Source organism: Aplidium turbinatum, chromosome 10, assembly GCF_918807975.1.
Source record: "Aplidium turbinatum chromosome 10, kaAplTurb1.1, whole genome shotgun sequence".
Lineage (NCBI taxonomy): Eukaryota > Metazoa > Chordata > Ascidiacea > Aplousobranchia > Polyclinidae > Aplidium > Aplidium turbinatum.
Window position 1 is genome coordinate 22,345,106 of NC_137481.1, and position 22,962 is coordinate 22,368,067.

The 22,962-nt window shown below is 37.5% G+C and overlaps 3 protein-coding genes across 3 annotated transcripts; 1 reads left to right on the plus strand and 2 right to left on the minus strand.

The window, feature by feature from the left end:
• The first annotated feature begins 3,351 nt into the window (after nt 1-3,351).
• LOC145778552 (TAR DNA-binding protein 43-like) lies at nt 3,352-11,889 on the plus strand. Its single transcript, XM_082590058.1, has 6 exons — nt 3,352-3,482; nt 4,839-4,985; nt 5,128-5,294; nt 8,508-8,645; nt 9,939-10,098; nt 10,554-11,889. Exons 1-6 carry the CDS (start codon nt 3,383-3,385, stop codon nt 11,048-11,050), a joined length of 1,209 nt encoding a protein of 402 aa, XP_082446184.1. The 5' UTR covers nt 3,352-3,382; the 3' UTR covers nt 11,051-11,889.
• Nucleotides 11,890-12,492: 603 nt separating this feature from the next.
• On the minus strand, nt 12,493-16,544 carry LOC145778062 (glutathione S-transferase omega-1-like). Its single transcript, XM_082589466.1, has 4 exons — nt 16,406-16,544; nt 15,104-15,212; nt 14,334-14,553; nt 12,493-13,446 (listed from the first exon to the last, which is right to left on the minus strand). The coding sequence occupies exons 1-4, from the start codon at nt 16,440-16,442 to the stop codon at nt 13,078-13,080; spliced, it is 735 nt and encodes a 244-aa protein (XP_082445592.1). The 5' UTR covers nt 16,443-16,544; the 3' UTR covers nt 12,493-13,077.
• Nucleotides 16,545-17,955: 1,411 nt separating this feature from the next.
• LOC145778475 (glutathione S-transferase omega-1-like) lies at nt 17,956-21,611 on the minus strand. Its single transcript, XM_082589957.1, has 4 exons — nt 21,482-21,611; nt 20,717-20,825; nt 20,354-20,573; nt 17,956-18,695 (listed from the first exon to the last, which is right to left on the minus strand). Exons 1-4 carry the CDS (start codon nt 21,516-21,518, stop codon nt 18,327-18,329), a joined length of 735 nt encoding a protein of 244 aa, XP_082446083.1. The 5' UTR covers nt 21,519-21,611; the 3' UTR covers nt 17,956-18,326.
• Between the last annotated feature and the right edge of the window lie 1,351 nt (nt 21,612-22,962).

Below are 22,962 nucleotides of genomic sequence, written 5' to 3' on the forward strand. Positions count from 1 at the left end.
TTTTTTTTGATCTAAATATTAAATTAGAAAAAAGAAAAAATATCGTTCCTAGCTTTGAAAGCAGGTCTCAGAGCTTTTGGCTTTCCGGTGTTAAAAAATGTCTGCTATTTTAGATTTTTGTCCCCAAACTTCTAAAAAATTCAACTAAACTGAAAAATAAAACTTTTTATTTGGCAACGCTAAATTAACTTTTTTTAAGGTGCTTTTACACTTTTTACATATTCAATTCAATTCAATTTATTTTTTGTTGCTGGCACAAACATGTACAGAACGGCAAAGTAAACATACGAATTTGACACCAACAAAAGGGAAAGATGGCAAAACCTAAAGGTTCAAAATATACATCGATAAAACAGTGTTACCACTATCTTAAAATTGCACAGCCACCAAACCTAGAAGCGAGATAGAAAAAAAAAAACTTTTTTTTTGTGAAAATATAGCCTACTACAATTACAATAAACACTTGCAAGTGCAAGGGCAATTAAACTTTATGACACAAAAATATAATATAAAAATATATAATATAAAATATAACACAAAAATATAAAATATAACTTTATGACACAAAAATAAAAATATAATTGTAATCTGGTCTTGATTGATTGATTTGGCAACTAATTCAATAAATGTTGATCCCAAAAAAGTTGTTCTCTTCACGCTGTTCTTGTAATTTCTTTATTTTTGTAATATTCACGAGGTAGCCTATATTGAGCCGTGATTTGACTAACACAGGCCATTGCTATTGCCAGAGCTACGTTGGCCTGTTACCAGGACTTAGCCTCAACGTTTCCTGATCGTTACCACGAGGAAGCAGAGTTAGTCTTCATTGATAGGTAGGCTCTGGGGTTTTTTTTTCCGTCATATATCGGTCATTGACTGATTTTTTAGCAAAATGTAAGAAAAAAAATATAGTCAATTTGGTCAAAATGTCCGAAAAAAAAATATATATAGTCAATTCGGTAAAAAAGGAAATACTTTCATCAGAAAAAAATAACCGAAATAAATAAAAAATGACCGAATTTTTTCAAGTCATTTCCGACAATTGACCAAAAAGTCTCAGCAAAAAAAAAAACCCGGGTAGGCTATATAAGAATATACGGTAGTATAATATATATAGTAGGCTATATAGTATATAGGTACCTACCCAAATTTAGGGGCAACACTAAAAGGCGGAAATGCGGAAAGCGGAAATAAGCCGGACATGAAATGGCGTATTGTGCGCAGAAGTAGCGACTTAATGCCGATGTAGCAAACGCGGAAATACGATCTTGACGTCCATATTGTTTAACATGGCGATAACTTCATCATGAAAGAATGAAATGTTGCAACATGGAAAAAGGCGGAAATGCGATTTTTAACAACAACTCACCACCGAACCTACTTTTATGTTGAATTATCATTGAAAGATATTGTTTAGAAGCAATTGTGAGGTCATTAAATACTTTGACTGTTTTAATTCCACAGTTGTTGGAGTAAATTTCGAAATTTAATGGAATTTATTGAAATAGGAAAATGGCGGAAATGCGATTTTTAGCCACAACTCAATACCGAACATTTTCTTTTGTTGAAATATCATTAAAAGATATTATTTAGAAGCAATTGTGAGATCATTAAATACTATGACTGTTTTAATTCTAAAGTTATTTCGGCTTATTTCCGTGTTTCCACATTTCCGCCTTTTAGTGTTGCCCCAAATTTAGCAGAAGTCCAAGTGCAAATCTGGTTTTAAAAAATAGCTTAAATCTAAAGCGGTTATTGAAGGCAAATGTTGCAGAAATGTCTAAATCTAAATCCATGTTCATTTCTTTATCGCTTCTACATTTTTATAGACCTCTGCTTGTTTGGCATATATTGTTTTTCGTTGCAATGGTACGAAATAGAAACAAACTGAACTGAACTCTGATGCTTGATGTTTATCACATTTCAGGACACTGGAAGCAGCTGACTCGATGACGGATATATTCATTTGGTGCTTCCTGTTTGGGTTGGGTTTTGAATCTTTATTTTCAGACTGACAAAGCCTTGATTGGTTATTCCTCGTAGATTCACATAGCCTACTTATAGAGGCTCTTGACACAGGGCCGGTTAACGAGATTGACAGAGTGAAGTTTTCCGATTATTGAAGTGTTGTTGCCGGGGTAATTATTCTATTCACTGGGTGCCGCTGAGTGGAGAGCAGTCCTGAAATGCTTTGCTCAAGCGCACACCCTGAGAGTCGAACCAGCGCCGCGTGATTTTGATCTGGGAGCGTAGGGTAACCACCAAGCTAACGAGGCGGTTTGTTATAGAATCAAGTTTAATATAGTGCTATTTTATTCATATCGTTTGTTTGCCGCACTATTCTCACAACAGACAAAACAAAAATTTTTTGTCTCTCCCTCTCTCTCTATCTTTCTCTCTCTGTCTGATAAATTCCATTATCCAAAAACACCTTTCGCCACCATTTTTTCACCCTACATCTGCTTCAATATAATAGTCAATTTTAGCGTGTGACAAATAGTGACGTCACATTTTTTGGCACTGGTCAGGGCTCCCATTCCTGCGTTTTTAAACCCAGATCTGGGTTTTTTGCTACCCGTCTGGGTTTTTAAGTTTTTTTTTATAAAACGTTGATATCTGGGTTTTTTTCTGCATTTTTAACTTTTCTTAAATATCTATTGATTTTGCATAAAATTATCGGAATCGCGAGCTGCATTTTAAGTACCGGTAGGCTAATTATTTCGCTACAAAATATAGCCTATCTGAAATCAATTCTTTCTGATTTAAAAGCCATAAGCTAGTTCCCCCTCCTGATCACAAATAAAGCATTCAGTTTCCAGTTTGAGTACCGGTAATGATTTTCAATCAGGTTCAAATGCAGTTTTACCAGGCTGATCTGCTGAGTATCACTAGTTTTAGTTCAATTGCTATAGTTTTGTGAAAGATTTGTTGATAGCAAAACAGGCCATAAAAAGAGCGAGGCAAAACTGTTATACCTGGGAACCTAAAAGAAAATTGGTGAACGAAGTAACGGAGGGTCTTTGCCATCAACGTTATGAAAAACGACTCCAAAGACAAAAAGACATGCAGAGAATAACTCTTGTAGAATGAAATGTATTTGAATAGTCAATGAGTGGTACAAAATTTAAAGATAGCAAAAAGTGTAGTAGACATCTCGAAGCTTTTCTATTACCTATTATGAACATCTGGGTTTTTTTTAGCCAATCTGGGTTTTTTCTAGATAAAATCTAGATTTTTTTCAAATTTGTGGATAGGACCACTGGTAGAGCAGAGTCACAACCACCAGCAAGCGCAAGGCAAAGTTTGAAATTTTACCACAAATTCTTTGTTAATATTGTTATTAATTTTTTTAGCATTAAATTAATTATTGTTAAGATTTAAAATGAGTGGTGGTTATGTTCGTATCGCTGATGAGGGTGATGGCGAAGCTATTGAAATTCCAGCTGAAGAAAATGGAACAATCTTTCTCTCTACTATAAGTGGTGAAGCAATTTTGCATAGTGAAAATTTCGGAATGGCCCGTTTCGGCTAGTCCAATTCGGCTAGTCCGATTCGGCTGGTTTGATTCGGCTAGTCCGATTCGGCTAGTTCCCTATTCGGGTACAGTCTTTCTTGGCTAGTTTCCTATTCTGCAAATTTTTGGAAATCCAACCATAATCCAACAAAATCCTGAAGTAAATCCAATGAACCAGCCGAAAAAAACTGCAGCCGAATCGGACTACCCGAATCGGACCAGCCGAATCAGACTAGCCGAATAGTAGCAGACCCTGTTAATTTCATATTTGTTTCAAAAAATGTTATTTATAGTGATCCTCATTTGAATTAGATGCATTTTGTGCATTCATATCTAGTACCGTATATATAATTTCAAATTCCATTCTACATGATATTTGCTATTGCACGTTCCTAGGTATGCCCATAGGCACCTTTTAAACTCTAGTTCTGTTGTTTTTGAAAAATCACCCCAGTATAGCCCACTGCTAATTATCATCTGTATTTCTAAACATCTGGTCGGAAACTAGGCTGTTATCTAGATGCAAAAAGTTTTCGTAACAAGTATCCAACAGAGACATTTTAAGTGATTTTACCAGTGCAATATTGTTAATTGGCTCATATGGCGAAATGCAAACTGGCATAGACGTTGACAACTAAAAGTAGCTTAGGTTTAGGTTATTTCATCTATAGAAGAAACCCGTTGTGTCGAATAGCACGAAACGTGTGTAGCGAAATGTTTGATGCCAGACGTTAGAACTTCGATCAAAGCATTTTCCCGCAGTCTTCAAAATGGCGGTGCGGACTGCGGACGCCTAGGGAATTTCTCGCATGAAGCGTCGCTTTTAGGCCTTGCCTTAAAGTACCTGGCGCAAGAAAATTTACATAAGTCGACACTCGACACTCTTATGATTGCATCACGTGATACTCCTCCCGCCAATTGATCCTCGACCTGACTGGACGTCCTCCCTCAGTTTTTTTCCTTTTTTTTTAAATTTTTTCCCCGTAAGGCAAGGCGTTTGTCGAATAGTGACAGCGCGTGTCGAGCGGCATTGCCGCCTTAAAAGGCAAAAATCGCAGCAGTGAGCATGTGTAAAAGGAACCTAAAAAGTCTGTGTACCTACAGCAGCTTATAAGAAAGTCAAATTTGTTGTTTTCAACCTTATCATTATAAGCAATTTTACAAACAAGCTACTTTTACAAGCAATATAGTTGATGAAATTTATCATCATGATGTATTTTTATGTATTGCTTGAACTGAGAAAACCAAGAAGTAGCTCTAGTTTACATCAAGACTGCACAACTTTATTTATTAATTATTCACAATAATTGAAAACCTTTTACAGCCCAGTTTCCTGGAGTATGTGGATTGAAGTATCGTAATCCTGAAACAGAAACAATGAGAGGCATTAAATTAGTAGAAGGAATCCTTTATCCTCCAGACCAAGTCAACTTCTGGAAAGATTATCTTTATCTAACTGTTTATCCTAAAGGTACAGTGTTCTCTATGTTTCCATAAGTTTATCAGTAAGGCCTATCAGTAGTTTTGTGAGTATAATTTATTTTAAGTTGCAGTTTTACTGAAACTTATTGTTTTGTATGTGTTTGGTTGTTATTTTCTGTTTTATTTTGCAGATAACAAGCGTAAAATGGAAGATGAAGACAGCCAGAGCATTGGCATTCGAAGTAAGCGTCCAGCTCAGAAATGTTCCGATCTTATTGTGCTCGGTCTCCCATGGAAAGTTGATGAAAAAGCCCTTGAAGCTCATTTTGCACCTTACGGCGAGTTAGTGATGACATTGGTATGTATGACAACACAAAGCGACGTTTATATTTGTGGGCCTTAAGATTATATTTTGTCAAGACAAACTTCTCAAAAGTAACAACTCGAAATAAAACAACCCAAGTATTTCTCAACCAAACAAGGTTTTGTTCATGATATTTTTGTCTGAAACACGTCTCAACCTTAGAAATTAAAAAAAAAACAAGGCCAAGTATTTTAAATTTAACAAACAGTTTATGAGTTCTGTTTTTTTTCTATCAAGCTCACAATGAAATAAAATTATTTAAATAGATGCTATTGAATTGAAATCATTTTGCTGTTACTACTGTATGTGTTCATTGATATTTTACCAAACTATTGTACTGATCAGAAGGCCTTTAGTTATTACATCTGTATTGGCATGTATATTATACCAGTGCCGTTACTCGTCAATTTTCAAACTATTTGGTGCATAAATTTATTTTTGACTGAATTTGGACATAGTTAATGGTTACACTGCGTTTTTGCGTTAGGCCCTAACAAGTTTTAAACAAGTGCATGGATTGAAGTTGTTTGGTGCTGGTTGTTGATAGCAGCACGGTATATTATTATTACAAAGATAAGCAATGATCAATTGATCATATGTAACAAGTAGGCTATCAAATCACATATAACAATGTAACCCCATGAAAATGGCCTCATTCCAACTACTCTTAAATGCTCTTGATGCATTATGACTTATTATGCAAGTGGTTTGTGTCATTTTAAGTGAAATTTATGCCATGTATGCCTAGTTTGCAAAGTGCATTTACCTGTTTGGTGTATATGAGAATGGAATGTATGTCGACCTATTTCAGGACAAAAAATGTCAATCAGGACTGTCAAAAACTAATTTTCAAACTGACATGCTTATTGCCTCTTGGCCCCACATGAATGTTGTTACATGGTGTTTCCAAATGCTCATTTCACTTACAAGCTTAGGGAGGTTTTGAAAACATGAACATTACAACCTAACTGTGCTGTCATGTTATTTGATTCTGCATTGTATTGTATATGTATGCACTCTGTGTGTGGGCCTTTTAAGCTTGATTCTGATCATTTGCTGACTGTTGTATATGTAATTATTCATGCATAAATGGCTACGACAAACAATGATGTGCTTGTAAATGCACATTGTCCACTCTGATTACTAAATTTCTGCTCTTGGTGCAAACGTTTGCCTACGTATTTGAATGATTGCAGATGATATGGTTCTAGGATATTGTTTTACATGGGACAACTTGACTTGTTGAATATTTCGTGTAGCTATTGAATGCACTGGTATGAGTATCATCTGAATCACGAAACACTGCAGCTGGTTGAGCTCTTGACATTTTAGTTGAGAACATCTGTTGAACTTTGATTACGTTTTACATTTTGAAAACTTGTGTTTGAAATGAGTTGGGATATGCTCGTGCCGACCTCTAGCTGGTGTGCGAGAAGCAGTGAGCAATGTATTCTTCTGTATGGACAACGTGTGGTCTATCTTGAATGGTGACAATCCTATGACCAATGGTATGTATTTTGGTACATGAAACTGCTGTTTGTCAGAGATGTTCAACTTTTGCTGCTATTCAATTGTGAAATTACAATCAATCTCGACTTATTATTGGATAAGATTAAGCTTAAACTTTTTCTTGATTCTTTGTACTTCCTTTGAATTTGTGTATCTGCACTATGATACGCAGCGGTACGAACGATCTCAGTTCAGGCCACGATGATGTGCTAGGTATAACTTTTACTTCAACTAGGTCAACTTCTGCCATAGGTGTGTGCATCACAGAACTCATTGCAGTGCTTGAACCAGTGGATATACATCGTTTTAAAAATATTTTTTGCAACAATTTGCTTGCCAACATCTACATTTTTAGAGCATAATTTCAATAATTGTATTGTGTTGGACATCTCTGTTGTGTGCTACATTTAATTGCAGACTGCAGAGTAGTGGTTACTGTGTTGGTTTTGAAAAGATCAGTGTAGTACTGCATGGAATTCTAGTTACATTTTTTGATGAAGGCACCCACTTCACTGAGAAAACTAGAAACCTGTAATTTTGTCAACAGTTCAGTCACTACTTCTATTATAAAATCAATCCATCTATCTATAGTATATGATTTAACGTCGTTTGTTTCCTGTATTGCGAGGGTTGTACGGAATGCTTTTACCAAACAGCAGTACTAAGCTGTATTCAAAATTAACATGCATAGTGAGAATTCAATATTATTCATAATGCAGCTTGGAAAGCCACTAGCATGCAAGCTATTAATTTAGTACTCTACCTCGAGTTAACACCAATCAATCTTATTTACTTTTCAGAAAAATTATGACGAGCTACTTCAAGCAACAATCTCATAAAGGCTGGTCCGAAATAACCACTCCCATTCAAGAAGGGTCCTGTGCGAGTGAATCCATGCATGTGACTTTGCTTCTTGGCCTCTTTCGGTCCGGTGTCCTGCACAATAGATGATGCATTTGTTTTGTTTGCAGTTAGCCTTCAGATGATGTCACTGCTCAGTATTGCAATATTTCATAGCGTTTTGTTAAAACCTAGTGTCGACAGATGTAGCAATGAAAACTCGTGGTTTGAATTGTGCTCAATAGCTTCAATATTTATGAAAATTGTATGTTTTCCCGCCAAACAAAACGTCATACAGTCTAAAGCTATTTTCGGAAACATTTTTAGTATTTTTCTGTTTCAATGATTTCATCCCATCAAAAATCGCTTTATCGATATAAATTGGAAATCTTTTGATTGTTGGGTATCTCATAAATCAACGACTTTCACTCTCCGGAGTTGACTGGTGATAAAATCTTGAATCATATTTTTGTCATTATTTTTCAACATAGTTTGATCATGTTCTCAATCTTGCTTTTCAATGAACAAATTGTCTTTTGCAAGAATGCTATTCCCTATTAAGAACGCTATTAATTATTTAAAGAGTTTTGAACATGCTATATTTTGTTAAACTGTTCATTGTGTTTGGACTGATTCTATTACGGTGTCAAAAAGATGTTTTCAAACGTGGATTCTGTTTGCAACTTTGCATGTTGCTCTGTTTTGTTTTACAGTATCATAGATTTGATTAGTGATTTACTGTGCTGTAGCTTAATTAGTTAACTTTCTCCAGCTTGAAATTTTCACACAGACTCTGCACACAATGAGGTTGACTTTATTTAACTATAGCGACTTTTTAACAAAATTTTATTATCCCAGATTAAACGAGACAACTCTGGTAAGTCAAAAGGATACGGTTTCATCAGGTATGCCAATTATGAGGCGCAAGAAGCAGTTCTCGGCAAACTACACGTGATAGAAGGCAGACGATGTGAAGTGAAAATTCCTCATTCTAAGGTCAGTGTACGACACCTTAATAAAATTTAAACGCGGAAAAAATCTCTAAACTTTTGCGTTAAAAGTATCATGTTCAATTGTTTTGTTTTTTTCAAAGCATCAGCAACGTTGCTATTTTACCAATCTTGTTTCACTTGCCATACTCTGCTTCTTTGGCCACAAGCAGAAGCAGGACTACGCTGAAATCTGCTTCGACAGCAATAGAAACAGATCACGTAAAGAAACGTGTTACGTCAGCAACAGCTATTGAAAGTACCGGTTTGAATTTAAACATTAAAGACTCTAAATAAAGTTAACCACATAAAAGAATCGTTGTCTAAAAAACATGAATTTCAACATTTTATCAACAGTCTACTACTATCGACGCAGCAAAGTTACTTTCTTTCTCATCTCTTCACAACGTGGCAGGGCATAACTTTTCTCCGTAGCCGGTTATTTTTCTGTGTATTTTTCATTTTGTCTCACATGGTTTAATTTTGCCCCCAATTAAGAACTAACAGTAAAGTTATTTTCCAAATCCAAGAGTATTTATAAGGGTAATGCAAAGATAAACAACACTGAAAAATCTTATAGTTTTGTATCTAAATAATCGAATAAGATGGTATTTCGAAAAATCAAACAAAATAATTTTACTCCCTGTTTCGCATCACTTTAATATTTACACTGTGATCTTGTTGCAGCATCTATTTAGCCCACGGACATTACATGTTCGTGACGAATCGTCATTTTAAACTTCATTTCAATGTTGTGTATCGAACCAGATACCTTTTAATTTTTTAAAACAAACTTCCGCTGTTTCAAAAAAATAACAGTGTCCGCCCCGTTAGCTCAGTGGTTACGCGCCCGGCGCAAGTTCGACTCTCGGGGTGTGCGCTTGAGCAACGCATTTCAGGACTGCTCTCCATTCAGCGGCACCTAGTGAATAGAATAATTCCCCGGCAACAAGACTCCAACAATCGGAAAACTTCACTCTGCCAATCTCGGTAACCAGCCGTGCGTCAAGAGCCTCTACAAGTATGCGAAGCTACCAGGAATAACCAATCAAGGTTTTGTCAGTCCGAGGATAAAGATTCAAAACCAAACATTGTTCTACCATGGTTCTACTAACTAGCTTCACAAGTATCGTGGGGCACAAGTACATTTTCCTAACCTAACGTAAACATGACTCCTTTTGGTGTGACAGATAATAATTCAGCAACGAATGCAATTTAACTCCGTACAGTCTCCTAGCTTTTGTTTGATTTTAAACAATTTGTATCCTCCTTCAAATCTTTTTATTTTACCTCACGACAGGAAGAGCCCCAAGCGAGCAGTAAGATATTCGTTGGTCGTATCACCGAATCAATGACGAAGGAAGAGCTGAAGACGTTCTTCGAGCAGTTCGGTGGGGTAGATGACGTCTACATACCAACTCCTTTCCGTTCTTTTGCATTTGTCACATTCAGAGAAAGCGGTGAGCGTCATTTCAATCGCATGTTTGCTAACAATCGTGTGCTTGTTATATTCTTCCGTTATATACCAAGCTGAACTCCAGTGGAAAGTAATGGTATCGGTTTTGTTGGCTTTTCTGCAACCCAGCCAAATTTTGGTTTGAATGATATCAACGGTTCCATTATAATAGCCATTTCAGTTTTAATTAATTTAACCATTTACTGTTCTTTATTCTTTTAACACAATAGTGTTATAAATTGAATTGTCGGCTGCTTGCCTGCTTGGCCGTAGCAAAAACGTTTACACGACGTTCGAAAGGACGACGGCTCGACACCTGCCGAAAGCACTTGCTTGCATCTTGAAAAGACGCCTATTAACCTTATTATTTGCCTCCCGTTCATTTATTCTAAATCTTGAACATTCTGCATATGCTTGGATACGACAAAAACAAGATTGAATATTTGATATTTTTTGCAGCTGTCGCCCAAAAACTCATTGGGGAAGATCACTTGATCAATGGCGTCAGTGTCCACATCAATACAGCGGAGCCTAAGGGATCGAAGGATCAGTCTCATCGCCATGGCAACGATGGCGGTGGGATGCCTTTGCAGTACGGTGGAGGAAACTATGGCGGGAGAGGCGGTGGCGGAAGTCAGTCGGACTCTGGAAGATATTTTGGAAACCCTGGAGGAAGTGGTGGGGCCAACCAATTTCAAAACAGCAACCCCTTTTCGGGGGCAATGGGACAGGGTTCCGGGAACCCAAATTTTAATCAAAAACCTTTCAACGTTATGAACCCAGCTGTGTTGGCCGCTGCCTTGGATTCATGGAACTCCATGCTAAATGGGGTCTTCATGGGTAGTGGGGGCGGCAACAATTCTGGCGGGGGCGGACGTGGCCAAGGTTGGCAAGGAGGTGGAGATATGAAAAAAGATGGAAACTCTTGGGGTGGTAAAGGAGACAACAAGTGGTAATTTTATCCTGCTATTGAACGAAATATGGAATTATGAGGGCCATGGAATCGTGCCACACACCACCTTTTGGTATCCTAACATACCCGACTCCGAAAACACGATACCAGCAAAGTAGTTATCCGTGGCCAACTGGCCATTCATAGCTGTCGTGGATTTCTTACGTTTTTAACCCTTTGCGTTTACTGTTTAGTGTTTATGCGTTAATAATGCAGTTTCGTTTGACGCAAAACCATCAATTCATGCCCAAAGGCTTTCCACTAGGGATTGTATGTACCGGTTTGGCATTCTGTGATGGTAAACAGTCACCATGCTCTTGGGAAAGGTCACTTAAACGTGAGTTAATTTTATCTCAAAAGGTTTGAGAGGTGCTAGCTCACTCCTTAAAACTCAAAACGATGCAACTTTGAGTCACCAGTCTTTTTTGCTTTATACTGTATTGTGCCATTGTTTTGCACTCTCGCAGACTGTCAGTATGTACGCCGTCACTTGACAAATTGTATATATGTTGACCATATTCGATAACTGAAGAATTATAATTTGTTTGAATTTCATGCCATTGATAACATGCCAAGCATATTTGTTGAGCGTATGTTTGAAAGCTTGGTAAATAGTTCAGTTCAGTGTGTCCATCGATTGGTTTTTAGAGCCATTCTTGCAGTGAGGTTAGTATGGCAATTATGCGTTGTACTTTTCCTTTTGTGACGTTTCTGTTGACTTTGGGTCTCGTTTAAAGTCAACAAGCAAAAAGGAGGTCAGTGTCGTAAGAATGCTTGTCTCATTATTCGTCAATTTGTTACACAAGTTTTCTTTCAAAAGTTATATTGCCTGCCTGAATAATAATTAGAGAATTTATTCTCCGCTGATTTGATTTGTCACTGTTAATATCCAAATTGAATGGCGAATATGTAACATTTGAGAGAAGTTAATCTTAATTATCAGATTGATCGTAGGAGTCCTTCTATTAAAGAAGGGATAAGATGATGGTGTACCATTCTGTCCACCCTGTGAATTATTTCCATCTATTGGGTGCGGCTGAATGGAGATATCCGCCCCGATAGCTTCAAGATCAAGTGGCGCTGGTTCGACTCTCGGGGTGTGCGCTTGAGCAACGCATTCTGAGAACTGCTTACCATTCAGCGGTAACTAATGGATAGAATAATTCCCCAGCAACAACACTTCAACAATCGGAAATTTCACTCTGTCAATCTCGGGTGCCCGGGCCTGCGTCAAGAGCCTCTACAAGTATGCGAAACTACCAGGAATGATCTACCAAGGCTTTGTCAGTCCGAGGATAAAAATTCAAAACCAACCAACCAGAACAGTCCTGAACACCGAGAGCCGAACTGAACCAACGTTGCTTGATCTTAAGGTTTTGTGTAAAAAGCCGGCGCTTAACAAGCTGAGCTAGTGAGGCGGAAGGATAACACATTGATACATAAATAATTTCATCACAATAATATTTTGATATTATATTTATTGTATGTAGGCTACTCACCGTACGGAATAGCATATCTTCACAATCTATTGGAAAGCACTTTTCGCCACCACGGCTAAGACACATAGGCTAGCCTACGACGACTAAATCAGCATGTTATGCATAGGCCGAGGTTTGTCAGATGCCATAATACATATTACGGTAATTTTCTTTTTTTCCAACTCTTCTTAAATTTTAGGGCACGTTTACATCAAATCCCATTATTTTGTTAACATTGCAGATCCCATTGTTTACAGCAGATCCCGAAAACTACGTCATGGACTATTTAAAGCATTTCAAAAGCATAAACTAAATTAGATTTCGAAGGGAAGACATTAATTTTTTCGTAGGAAGAAAAGATTTTGAATTATTTGTCTCAAATAACCCTGCTATGTAGTAGCTTGGGCAAGTAATACAATCACTCAAGCACACTACGATTAAAAACAATTCCATTACTAAAGACATAGCCTACTGCAAGCTTTCGTTAATATCACTCGGCCGTTAATATGTTATCGTTTATTCAACTATCTATGTGCTGTACACATTTAAAGAGCTACTTTTCCACAGTGCCGATGTCGAATACGATTTCCGGTCCAACGGTGTAAGAACGAATAAACTGTGTCATCAATTCGTTGGAGTGTCTGCAAGCAATCACAGCTTCGTCTTTGCCCATCCGATCAAAGTAAGCTTGCACAGTTGGATTTTCATTGACAACTTTAGTCATGAACAATCCTATACGTTCAAGGTGTGGCCATATCATGTAGTCGATCATTCCAGGCTTGTTTCCACCACTCACAAATGAACTATTCCCCTTTTTGAGGAACGAAGCTAGTCTATCAAGTCCGGATTTAACTTTTTGCAGGTTTTTCTCCTTGGCTTCATCATCCTTAGCAGATCCAAAGCCATAAAAGCCGGATGTAGCCTGCGAGTACGGAGATACATTATTTCAAGCTATAAGCTTAATCTTAAACTTGTGTTCAACACGGATTTCTGTGACTTTGTTTTAAATAATCATCTTGAAATAGAATACAGAAAGTGCGACTTTAATTTGAACAATTAAATGCGGTTTTCAACACTCCTACTTAGTGCAACCGTAGCATGATTTCCGCTATTAGGGTAAATAACTTACCCAATGTTGGTTTAAAATATTACTCGTGGAATTTACCTTTGTTGCAGCTAGGCAGGCTAATCTCTGAAAACGGCTTGAAGGTGTGACTCAGATTCGCAAATAATTAATAAACGGAACAAAAGCCTTCTTGCTGACTTAAAGCGGTGACGAATTGAACCGATCAGATAAAGTGAAAAGTTGTAGGCTGCATTGTAAATATTAACTCTAAACAGTACTGACAAACCATGGCCAACGCTGATGACAAGTTCTGCGATATGACGGTTTTCAGACTAAAAAAATTCAAACAACAGAGTTAAATCTTTTTATAATGCTGTGTATGTTCAATTTAATTGTTTTGAGGCAACAGATCATTTATTGATTAATATTTAGTTCAGAAATGAGTGTAATTTTAAAAGTGCATCAGTCCAAAATTCCAAAGTTAAGTTCCCAAATTTATAACAAAACGAAAATTGCGGCGTGTCCTGAAATCTGTGACATTCTAAAGTGGACTTCGAAACTATTTTTGTCCAAAAATGTTGCAACAACGCTTAGGTAACTGCCAAAAGCACTTTTTCCAAGGCTAACTCCAATTGAGCAAAATGTGACTTAGGCACTTCAAAAAATAATAATAATGCTAGTTTAATAAATGACAGAATAACATTGTAAAACATTTCAAAGCTCAAGTAGGCCTAAGCACAAACCTCCCCAAAGTGGCTTAGAACAATTTTCTCTTGTGCCAAATGAAAAGCGTCCTCTGTAGTTAGTTTTCTGCCAGGAAACGCTGCATCCACATAATCAGATGTTATGTCGGACTCGTACAAGATCTTGCCATTTTTTTCCAAAGAAGGGACTTTTCCTGAAGGATTGATGTCAAAATACCATTCTGGTTTCTTTTTCAAGTTGATGTTGACTGTCTCGTGTCTGGTGAAGAAATTAAAACAAATAATGGAAAATTCGCTAACTTTTGGTCGACACAATAGCCTAGTTAGGCTACCAGTGCTCGTTGACCGCTACACTGGTCCTCGTTTCTTCCCGTTCATTACAGCCTGCTGATGATCGTCGGGGTTTGAAATGAAAAGAGAAACTATTAGATCGGAAAGAGCACCGTATGGCAAACTGTAATAGTTGTCAAAACTTGAGTGAATAACACTAGTCTACACAATTTTGGTGCAACAAAAGTAAGAGGGGTTTTGGAGTTTTTGGTGGTGGGGGATCAGAAATTGAAGTTCGTTTTCCCGTATCAAACATGTTTTTTCACTGCAGCCATCACACGTTAACTTGAGATGACTGCAATGAAGAAAAAAAACCTATTCTCATTTTCAAACTCAACGAACAAAATTTACCCTAAAAACAATTTTGTATTCATGCACCAGAAAATTAGTTTCAAATTGTTGACCTGTGTAATAAGCAAATGGAAGGTCAATCAAATGTCTACTCAGATTGTGACCTATCTTATGCATACAGAACTTACTTTACACCTTTAGCTGCCAAAACCAGCTTCAGTCTATGAACATAGGGACAAAATTTCATTCCATAAACGCGAAGGACATCCTTGCCGGGTGGCGATGGCTTCTGAGAACCTGCAAAAGCCGGACTGCTATGAGTTGATTGCGCTCAGGTAGGCTACTGAATAAAAAAGTTTTTTGTTAGCTCTTGCCCTGTTGTTTATTTTAGATCACTCTATTCTAATAAAAAATATAATAGCTCACTCACCAAAAGAAAAAAGTGGTAAAGCTACAAATGTGCATAGGATGTAGGCCTAAGCTAGAAGTAAAGTTGCCTACATAACCTATGTGAGTTAGATAAAAGTTTAAAAAACCAGTCATCTAGTCATTGGCGGTGGTTGAAAACCATGACCAAGGCCGTTGAGGATAACTTGGGCCCGGTACCAATGAGATTCGCAAGCCCCAAATTAAGACAATTTTGTTTGTTTGTTTATCTTTATCCTGCATTGCGGGAAAGCGGACTTGAGCGCTATGCATCGGTGTACGCCTTCCGACGTACACCTGACCCACGCTGCAGCCGACCGCAATGTCCGTTTCCGGTTGTCTACCTCTACTTATGACTTAAAGTTGGTACTACCCATTACTCGAAATCGATCACTAGGTAGAGGCAATTATCGTAAAGTTTCTTGCCCAGAGAAACAACAACAAGTGCGCGGGTGGCTGGAGTCGAACATGCAGGCTCTCGACTGCGAGCCCAACGCGCTAACCACTCGGCCACGGCTGCCGACTTTGAAGAAAATGGCACCAGCCAATAACCAAAGAACACGCTGTCAACAATAATCGTGCTTTTCTTTGCGCCCATTGCGATAACATACAGTACTGCAATCAGTCAATCACAGATGCGATACAACAGACGACAGGAAGCAGCGAAGTGACATTATAATCTTCGAGTCAGCTGCTCCCCTTATTTTGGCTTGCTATTGAGTGTCTTTGCCGAGACACAGCCGCGTGCTCTGGAGCGGTGTCGAACCCAAGTCCTTTCGAACGTCGCACAGAGGTTCTCACCACTCGGCTTTCGCTTCTTCAAGTTCTCAGGTAGCCTACCTTTGAAAGTTTACGAGCCCCTAAAATCGGCCTAGGACCAAAAGTATCCACTGCCCTCCCCCCCCCCTGTGTGAGTGCTACTGACCATATACTAGTTATCGTTTATCACTATTGCCTGCATCAGAGTAGGCACATAATTAACATTAAGATTAACCTTGAAGCAGCACATAATTTGTTTTATTGTTTATCCAGTTCTATCCTACAAAGGAGTGAGTTACAATTACCAGTTTCCAAGTGTCTTGCATTTCCCATTCCAGCCATGTCGTAAATAAATTATGGTTTTCGGTTACAAATTCAAAATAATAACTTAATGCAACAATTGAACAAACTGTTCTAAACAACGTCTGGCGCCTTCTATCGTAGGCAACTGCGATAACAAAAATAATTTTGCATTTATATACAATGACAATGCTGCGTGGTAATAATGAGTCAGCAAATTAATTCATTTTACTCTTTTATCGTAGGCTTCTGGCGTCTTCTATCGTAGGCTACTGTGACAACAAAAATGATTTTGCATTTATATACAATGACAATGCTGGGTGGTACTAATGAGTCAGCAAATTAATTCATTTTATTTTTTAGCCACACCTTGTGGCCATTTTTTTATAACTTTAAACCGCTTGAAGTCAGCTCATCTTTACTCTTTCATCAAGATGTGGTGGTGGGCGTTTTATAACTCACGTAGGTTATTCCACAAAACCAACAAAACTAAAAAGCAATTTCCTTAAATTCTAAAAATGAAAACGGTAAAATCAGCAATCTCTAAAACACATATTAGCTCCTTACACACAGTGAAAATTAAATATCTTTAAAGACTTAAAATGCTTGTTTTTATACAACGCTGTATCCATCGCAGAATGCGTTGCTCTTCAGCGATTTAAAAAGCAGACAGTGTCAATGCAGCCGTATAGAGGCGCAACTGAGCACATTATTACCCGAAACCATTCCATTGCTCAGTGCCAAGCAAGAATTATTTTTTTTTCAAATCATGAAGAATATTTTTTAAGTCATGTATTGTTCTGTGTGTGTGGAGCTACTGTATAGGCTACATGCTTGCCGATCTTTTTGATTCTATTTGTTGAACTTAATTGAACAATATAAATCAGTTTGTATCCTTTTCTTGCTTCATGGAGAAATCTGACAAATGTTTTTAAAACCTCCAAAAAAATCAAGTCGATGTTACGCCATTAAGGCACTGAAACATCTTACTGTATAGTTCTCCCAGTTGAGATGCTTTGCTCAAGTAAGTTCATGAGCAAGAATAAGGCATGCTACTGCTGCCGGAGAGGCTGAGTCTACACCTAGAAATGGAAATAGGTTTATGTAAGAACTAGGGAGTTTCGTTCACTTGTCAATATTGATAATAACTTAAATTTTGTGATAAGAATCTCAACTTCTGGTTGTTAATGTATTATCAAAATGAAAGGCATTAGGCTATCCTTAGCATCGGACCTCAACTTTCAAATCTCCTCTCATACAAATTATACGTCGTCATAATTTTTCATTCTTTTTGCTTATTCAAAACTAAACCATTGTTTACAGATTAATGAGGTTGTTAACGCGTGATATAAAGCTCCACAAGTCCACAGTCTCTCATTTTAACATTTTGTTGGAAGCAACACGTTCATCCCAACCTGCTGACGAAATATTTCTTACTCTCCTACCAGTAGCTACTTTTGCAAGAGGCATTCAGTCTTGAATGCCTCTTCTGTCAGTGGGGAACAACCTTATACACAAGCAGCAAGGAACAAAACTAGTTGAACACCAGCAGAGATACTGCAACGATTGGTTAGTTTATAGTGCTAGAAACGTCATGATACTGCTGATGGGTTCAAAAGATCTCACAATTACATGAACAATGAATATTCTATTTGAATAAGACCCTTCTGCTGATCCGTTAAAGGTGAAACAGGCTGTTAAGGTTTCAGATAGTAATAACTATATTTGATTAAAAATCGTCTAAATATACAATTTCATGAAGATTCGTTTCCAAAAGTTATAGCAACATCAAGCAAATTATTGTAACTTTCCACATGAGGCAAGCAATTAATTGCATGAAAAGTGCACAGACATGTTTAAAAAAAAGAATTCAAGAACATGCATAGAAATAGAGGCTGTTGGTTTTCTCTTGTCTAATCCAAAACCTTAATTTTCAACAGTGCCAATATCATATAAGACTTCCGGTCCCGCGGTGAAAGAATGAACGAACTGCGTCATCAATTCGTTGGGGTGTCTGCAAGCAATCACAGCTTCGTCTTTGCCCATACGATCAAAGTAAGCTTGCACTGTTGGATTTTCATTGACAACTTTAGTCATGAACAATCCGATCCGTTCAAGGTGTGGCCATATCATGTAGTCGATCATTCCAGGCTTGTTTCCACCACTCACAAATGAACTGTTCCCAGTTTCAAGAAAGGAAGCTAATTTTCCGAAGCCTGACTTAACTTTTTGGAAGTTTTTCTCTTTGGCTTCATCATCCTTGGCAAATGCAAAGCCATAAAAGCCGGATATAGCCTGCGAACACAACAAAGTGCATTATTTGATGCAAAAAGCAAATTAAACAAAGTATATAGGCCAACAAGCTACTCTTTCAGACATTACAAACGTCGTTCTTCTGGTGACTGGGCTATCAATGAGCACGGAATTTGAAAATCTATAACCAGATACATGAGCTTGATCAATGCTCGTTTGCAGTCACGCGACCACTCCGCGGCGAATGTGAAACATTTGAGCAAAAAGGACGGCGGTTCGACTGCAGAGGAATTTAGTAACAATCACAAAACAAATACACTGCATCTTGCTTAAATTCCAAAGAAAATTAATTCAAATATTTTGACCAAGCACTTTTTAGGCAAGCCTACGCATTATATATTTCACAATGCTCTTTGCAACATAAGATTGTCAATTGTCATGCACGTCACATTTCTTTCGAGTGCATAACCAAACCAAATTGCTTCAATTTCGAACAAAAGAAAGCCTTTTTTTAGTATTTAAACCACCTTAACAGAATAAGATTTTACTCCAGCTAATTCAGTATGTTGGTATGTGAAAATTAAAGCAGATCTCAAAATTGGTGAAAACTGCACCATACTAAAAATTAGACGAGGTTAACACAGATCGGTAAATCAGTTTAAAGATTTGCCTTGGGTATAAAGTAGCTTAGTTTTGCCTCCGACCATTCTAGCTTATAATATAACAAAAGTTATAGCTCAAAGTACTCAGGCAAAGAATTCAAAAATTTAATACCAGCTTTTTATTACTTTTTTTACTTTTGTGATCCATCACAAAAAATTTCTTGACTATAGTTTATGTACAATTCACTGCACTGAGGAAACCTTAAGGTCGAAACAGTAGCGTCCTGTCTCCAGTTATGTAATGCTCTTGGCTTTCCAATTAAGCACTTTGCTAGCAGACATCTTGCTGTTGCATTGCGCATAGCTCACCGCTCCGGCAGTTTGAGCACATTGGCAAGATGGGTGAAAGTACCCAAAAGTGGTTACTTGCGTACCGTACCACAAATGAAAAATCACCAATCTACTTGTAAACTAATAATGTGTTCAAGTCTAGTGTACGATTTACTGCATTGAGACACGAAACAGTGGCGTTCTGTCTGCAGTTATATCTATTGTTATTTCAAAAATATGTCTTACCTAGCCTCAATTAAAAAAAAAAATCAGATATCAAGCTCATAGTAGGTTTTGGAGGTCACCTCTTGGGTACACTAATAATAATGCTTGTTTTTACATAGCGCCAGTGTCCATCGCAGAATGCGTTGCTTCTTAGCGCTTTACAACTCAGACTACTGATGACACCAGAGACCCACCGACACTGTGCATGCAGAGCTATTAACCTGCATGGAAGCTACGAACAGTGGGGGACTTCTACCAATCTACCATCTCTAATAGAAGTCAAACTTTTGTGACAAAAAGCATAAAGTTTCACCAATTCAACATTCTAAAAACTTCAAATCTAAAAATGTGGCAACTTGTTTTGCAATCGCTAAGCCAGGCGAGTCATCAAAAACATAACTTAAGTTTTAAGAACGTGATTTGTGAAGAAAGGAGCGTTCTTCCTGGCTTTCAGCACAAGGCTGAGTACTCACTAGTACAGCCGAGAAACAGTTTTAAGATGTTGAACGTTACAACATACAATTTATTTACGTTAATACACACCTCTCCAAAGTGGCTTAGAACAATTTTCTCTTGTGCCCAATGAAAAGCATCTTCTGTAGTTAGTTTTCTGCCAGGAAACGCTGCATCCACATAATCGGATGTTATGTCGGACTCGTACAAGATCTTGCCATTTATTTCCAAAGACGGAACTTTTCCAAGAGGATTAATGTCAAAATACCATTCTGGTTTCTTTTTCAAGTTGATGTTGACAGTCTCATGCCTAACAGGGAAAATAACAGAAATGGTAATAATCACAGTATCGCTTAGCATTAAATGCAGACTTCATACATGAGCAAATCTTGTGTTACAACAACTGTAAACTTAAAATTAACCTTAATAATCAAATTTGTTAACAAAACTTACTTTACACCTTTAGCTGCTAAAACCAGCTTCAGTCTATGAACATAAGGACAGAATTTCATTCCATAAACACGAAGCACATCCTTGCCAGATGGTGATGGTTTCTGAGAACCTGCAAGAATGAAATTGCTGGTAAAAAATTTTTTTTTTGTTTTTAAATAGACCGAAGTATCACATATTTATCAATTGTTCTCAGTACTGAAGGTTGGTTACATAAGACGTTTCATTGCACAATGCACATGCAGCAGCTATACAAACGTGAAGGGATAGAGGCCACGCTGCAACTATCAATGCTGAGTACAAATGAAACTGTATAGAGTATATGCCTAATAGGTAATTTTAAATAAGCCAAGTAAGAAAATCATTTGAGTACAGTTTTGCAACAAAACTTGCTGTTATTTAAAGTTTTGTTTGTTGAATATTTAAAAAATAAAATATTGTTGCAGATACTTTATGATCTTGATATTATAAAAGTAAACCAATAGCCTATCCATATTTGCTACATGTGAACAAATTACTCAGTAATAGTTTTTGTGAGACAAGAGTATTATAGCTCGCTGAAAGTTAGAAAAGCATTGCTATTTTCCTTAGCATTTCCAGGCCTCAGAAAGTTTACCAGTAACTGAGATAAATTTTTAACCACTTAGTTCACCATTGCAACAAAACACAATTCAATGGTCAATAGTAAATGACCACAAACAGGATAGGCTATTGTAAGCTACAGAAGGATATGCACCAGAATGGCTAGGTACTTATAGAATAAATTACCAGTTTCTAAATGTCTTGCATTACCCATTCCAGCCATCTTGTAACTTCAATACGATTTAACTGAAAGTTATAGCAACAATGCAAAATGAAACTGAAAAGACAAATCGAAGTAGTCAGGATTTGCAAACTTTTGCACTACATTTTCTAATGTCTCACACTTTGTCCTATTTATCCAAGTAATCCTGTGGGTTGCGGTTTTGTTGGTTGCTGTAACATGGATTAGTTGATTGATTGAACCTTAATCCTCAGACTGGGAAAGCTTCTTACAGAGCTTAATCCTGGCAGTTTCGCATACTTGTGGAAGCTTTGAATCACTGATGCAGGCCCGGTCACCGAGATTGACAGAGTGGAGTTTCCGATTATAGAAGTTGTTGCTCCATTCATTAGGTGCCACTGAATGGAGAGCAGTCCTTAACGTGCATTGCTCAAGCGCACACCCCGAGAGTCGAACCAGCGCCGCTTGATCTTGAAGCTTCTTCCTTTCAAAAGTCACGCTCTAACAAACTGAGCTATCGGGGCGGTAGACGTCACATACTGCATTAAGAGCAAGTGGGTGTAACCAAGGGGAGCAATTGTCTTCCTGTAAAATTTCTTGCCTCCCTCTTTTGTCCTCGCTGTAAAAATGCAGCTGAAAACAATAGCTTAGCAGTTAGCTAGCCTATACTGGTTGTTAGGCTAGCTAACAACAACAGTTAGTTCAAGAACAACAAATTGTAGTTAAAAAAACATAGTGTATCAGCATTCATGCCAAGAAGAGAACATCTTTTATCATCGTAAATCAGTCCAACGCTGTCTGTTGTATTTTTTGTATTAAGTCTGTTGTATGTTTTCTTTTGATCTTTTGAAATTGAGAAACAAAGTGTTTAGGGGACGAAATAGGTTGCACTCATAATACTAACGTTTTATTTTATTTTTAAAGCTTATTTTAAATGGCAAAATCGTCATTTCTGTAGGGTGGCAATTGACTAGCAGACCGTATGGTCGTCTCGTTGTCTCCCTGTCGGTATGGGAACTTGTGCAACTTTTGCATTGTGTATGTATATTATTGCTTGCATATTTCAAACATGTACCTAATGTTCCTGTTACTGACAAATAAAACATTGATTGATTGAATGTACAGTAGAACTCGGTTAATCCGGATTCGGTTAATCCGGATCTTCGCCTAATCCGGATGAAACTGGAAGTACAAATGATTTGTAATCTTTTTCTTGAGAAACGGCTTCGGATTATCCGGATTATTTAATCCGGATCTTCGCCTATTCCGGACAAAAGTTGCGCTTTCTCTATCGCTTTATCTGGATTTTCCCGACAGTTTTGCCATTTTATGCTAAAACGTAACATGGCTTATTGCGAGAAATTTCTTATCTATTGTTCCGTTAATGTGACGCAATAAATTATTGCGGATTTCTTCTTTTCATGAACAGTAATCCCTCCTAACGCAAAATTCGTGCGCAAATGCTCAAACTCGTACTGTAACTTGA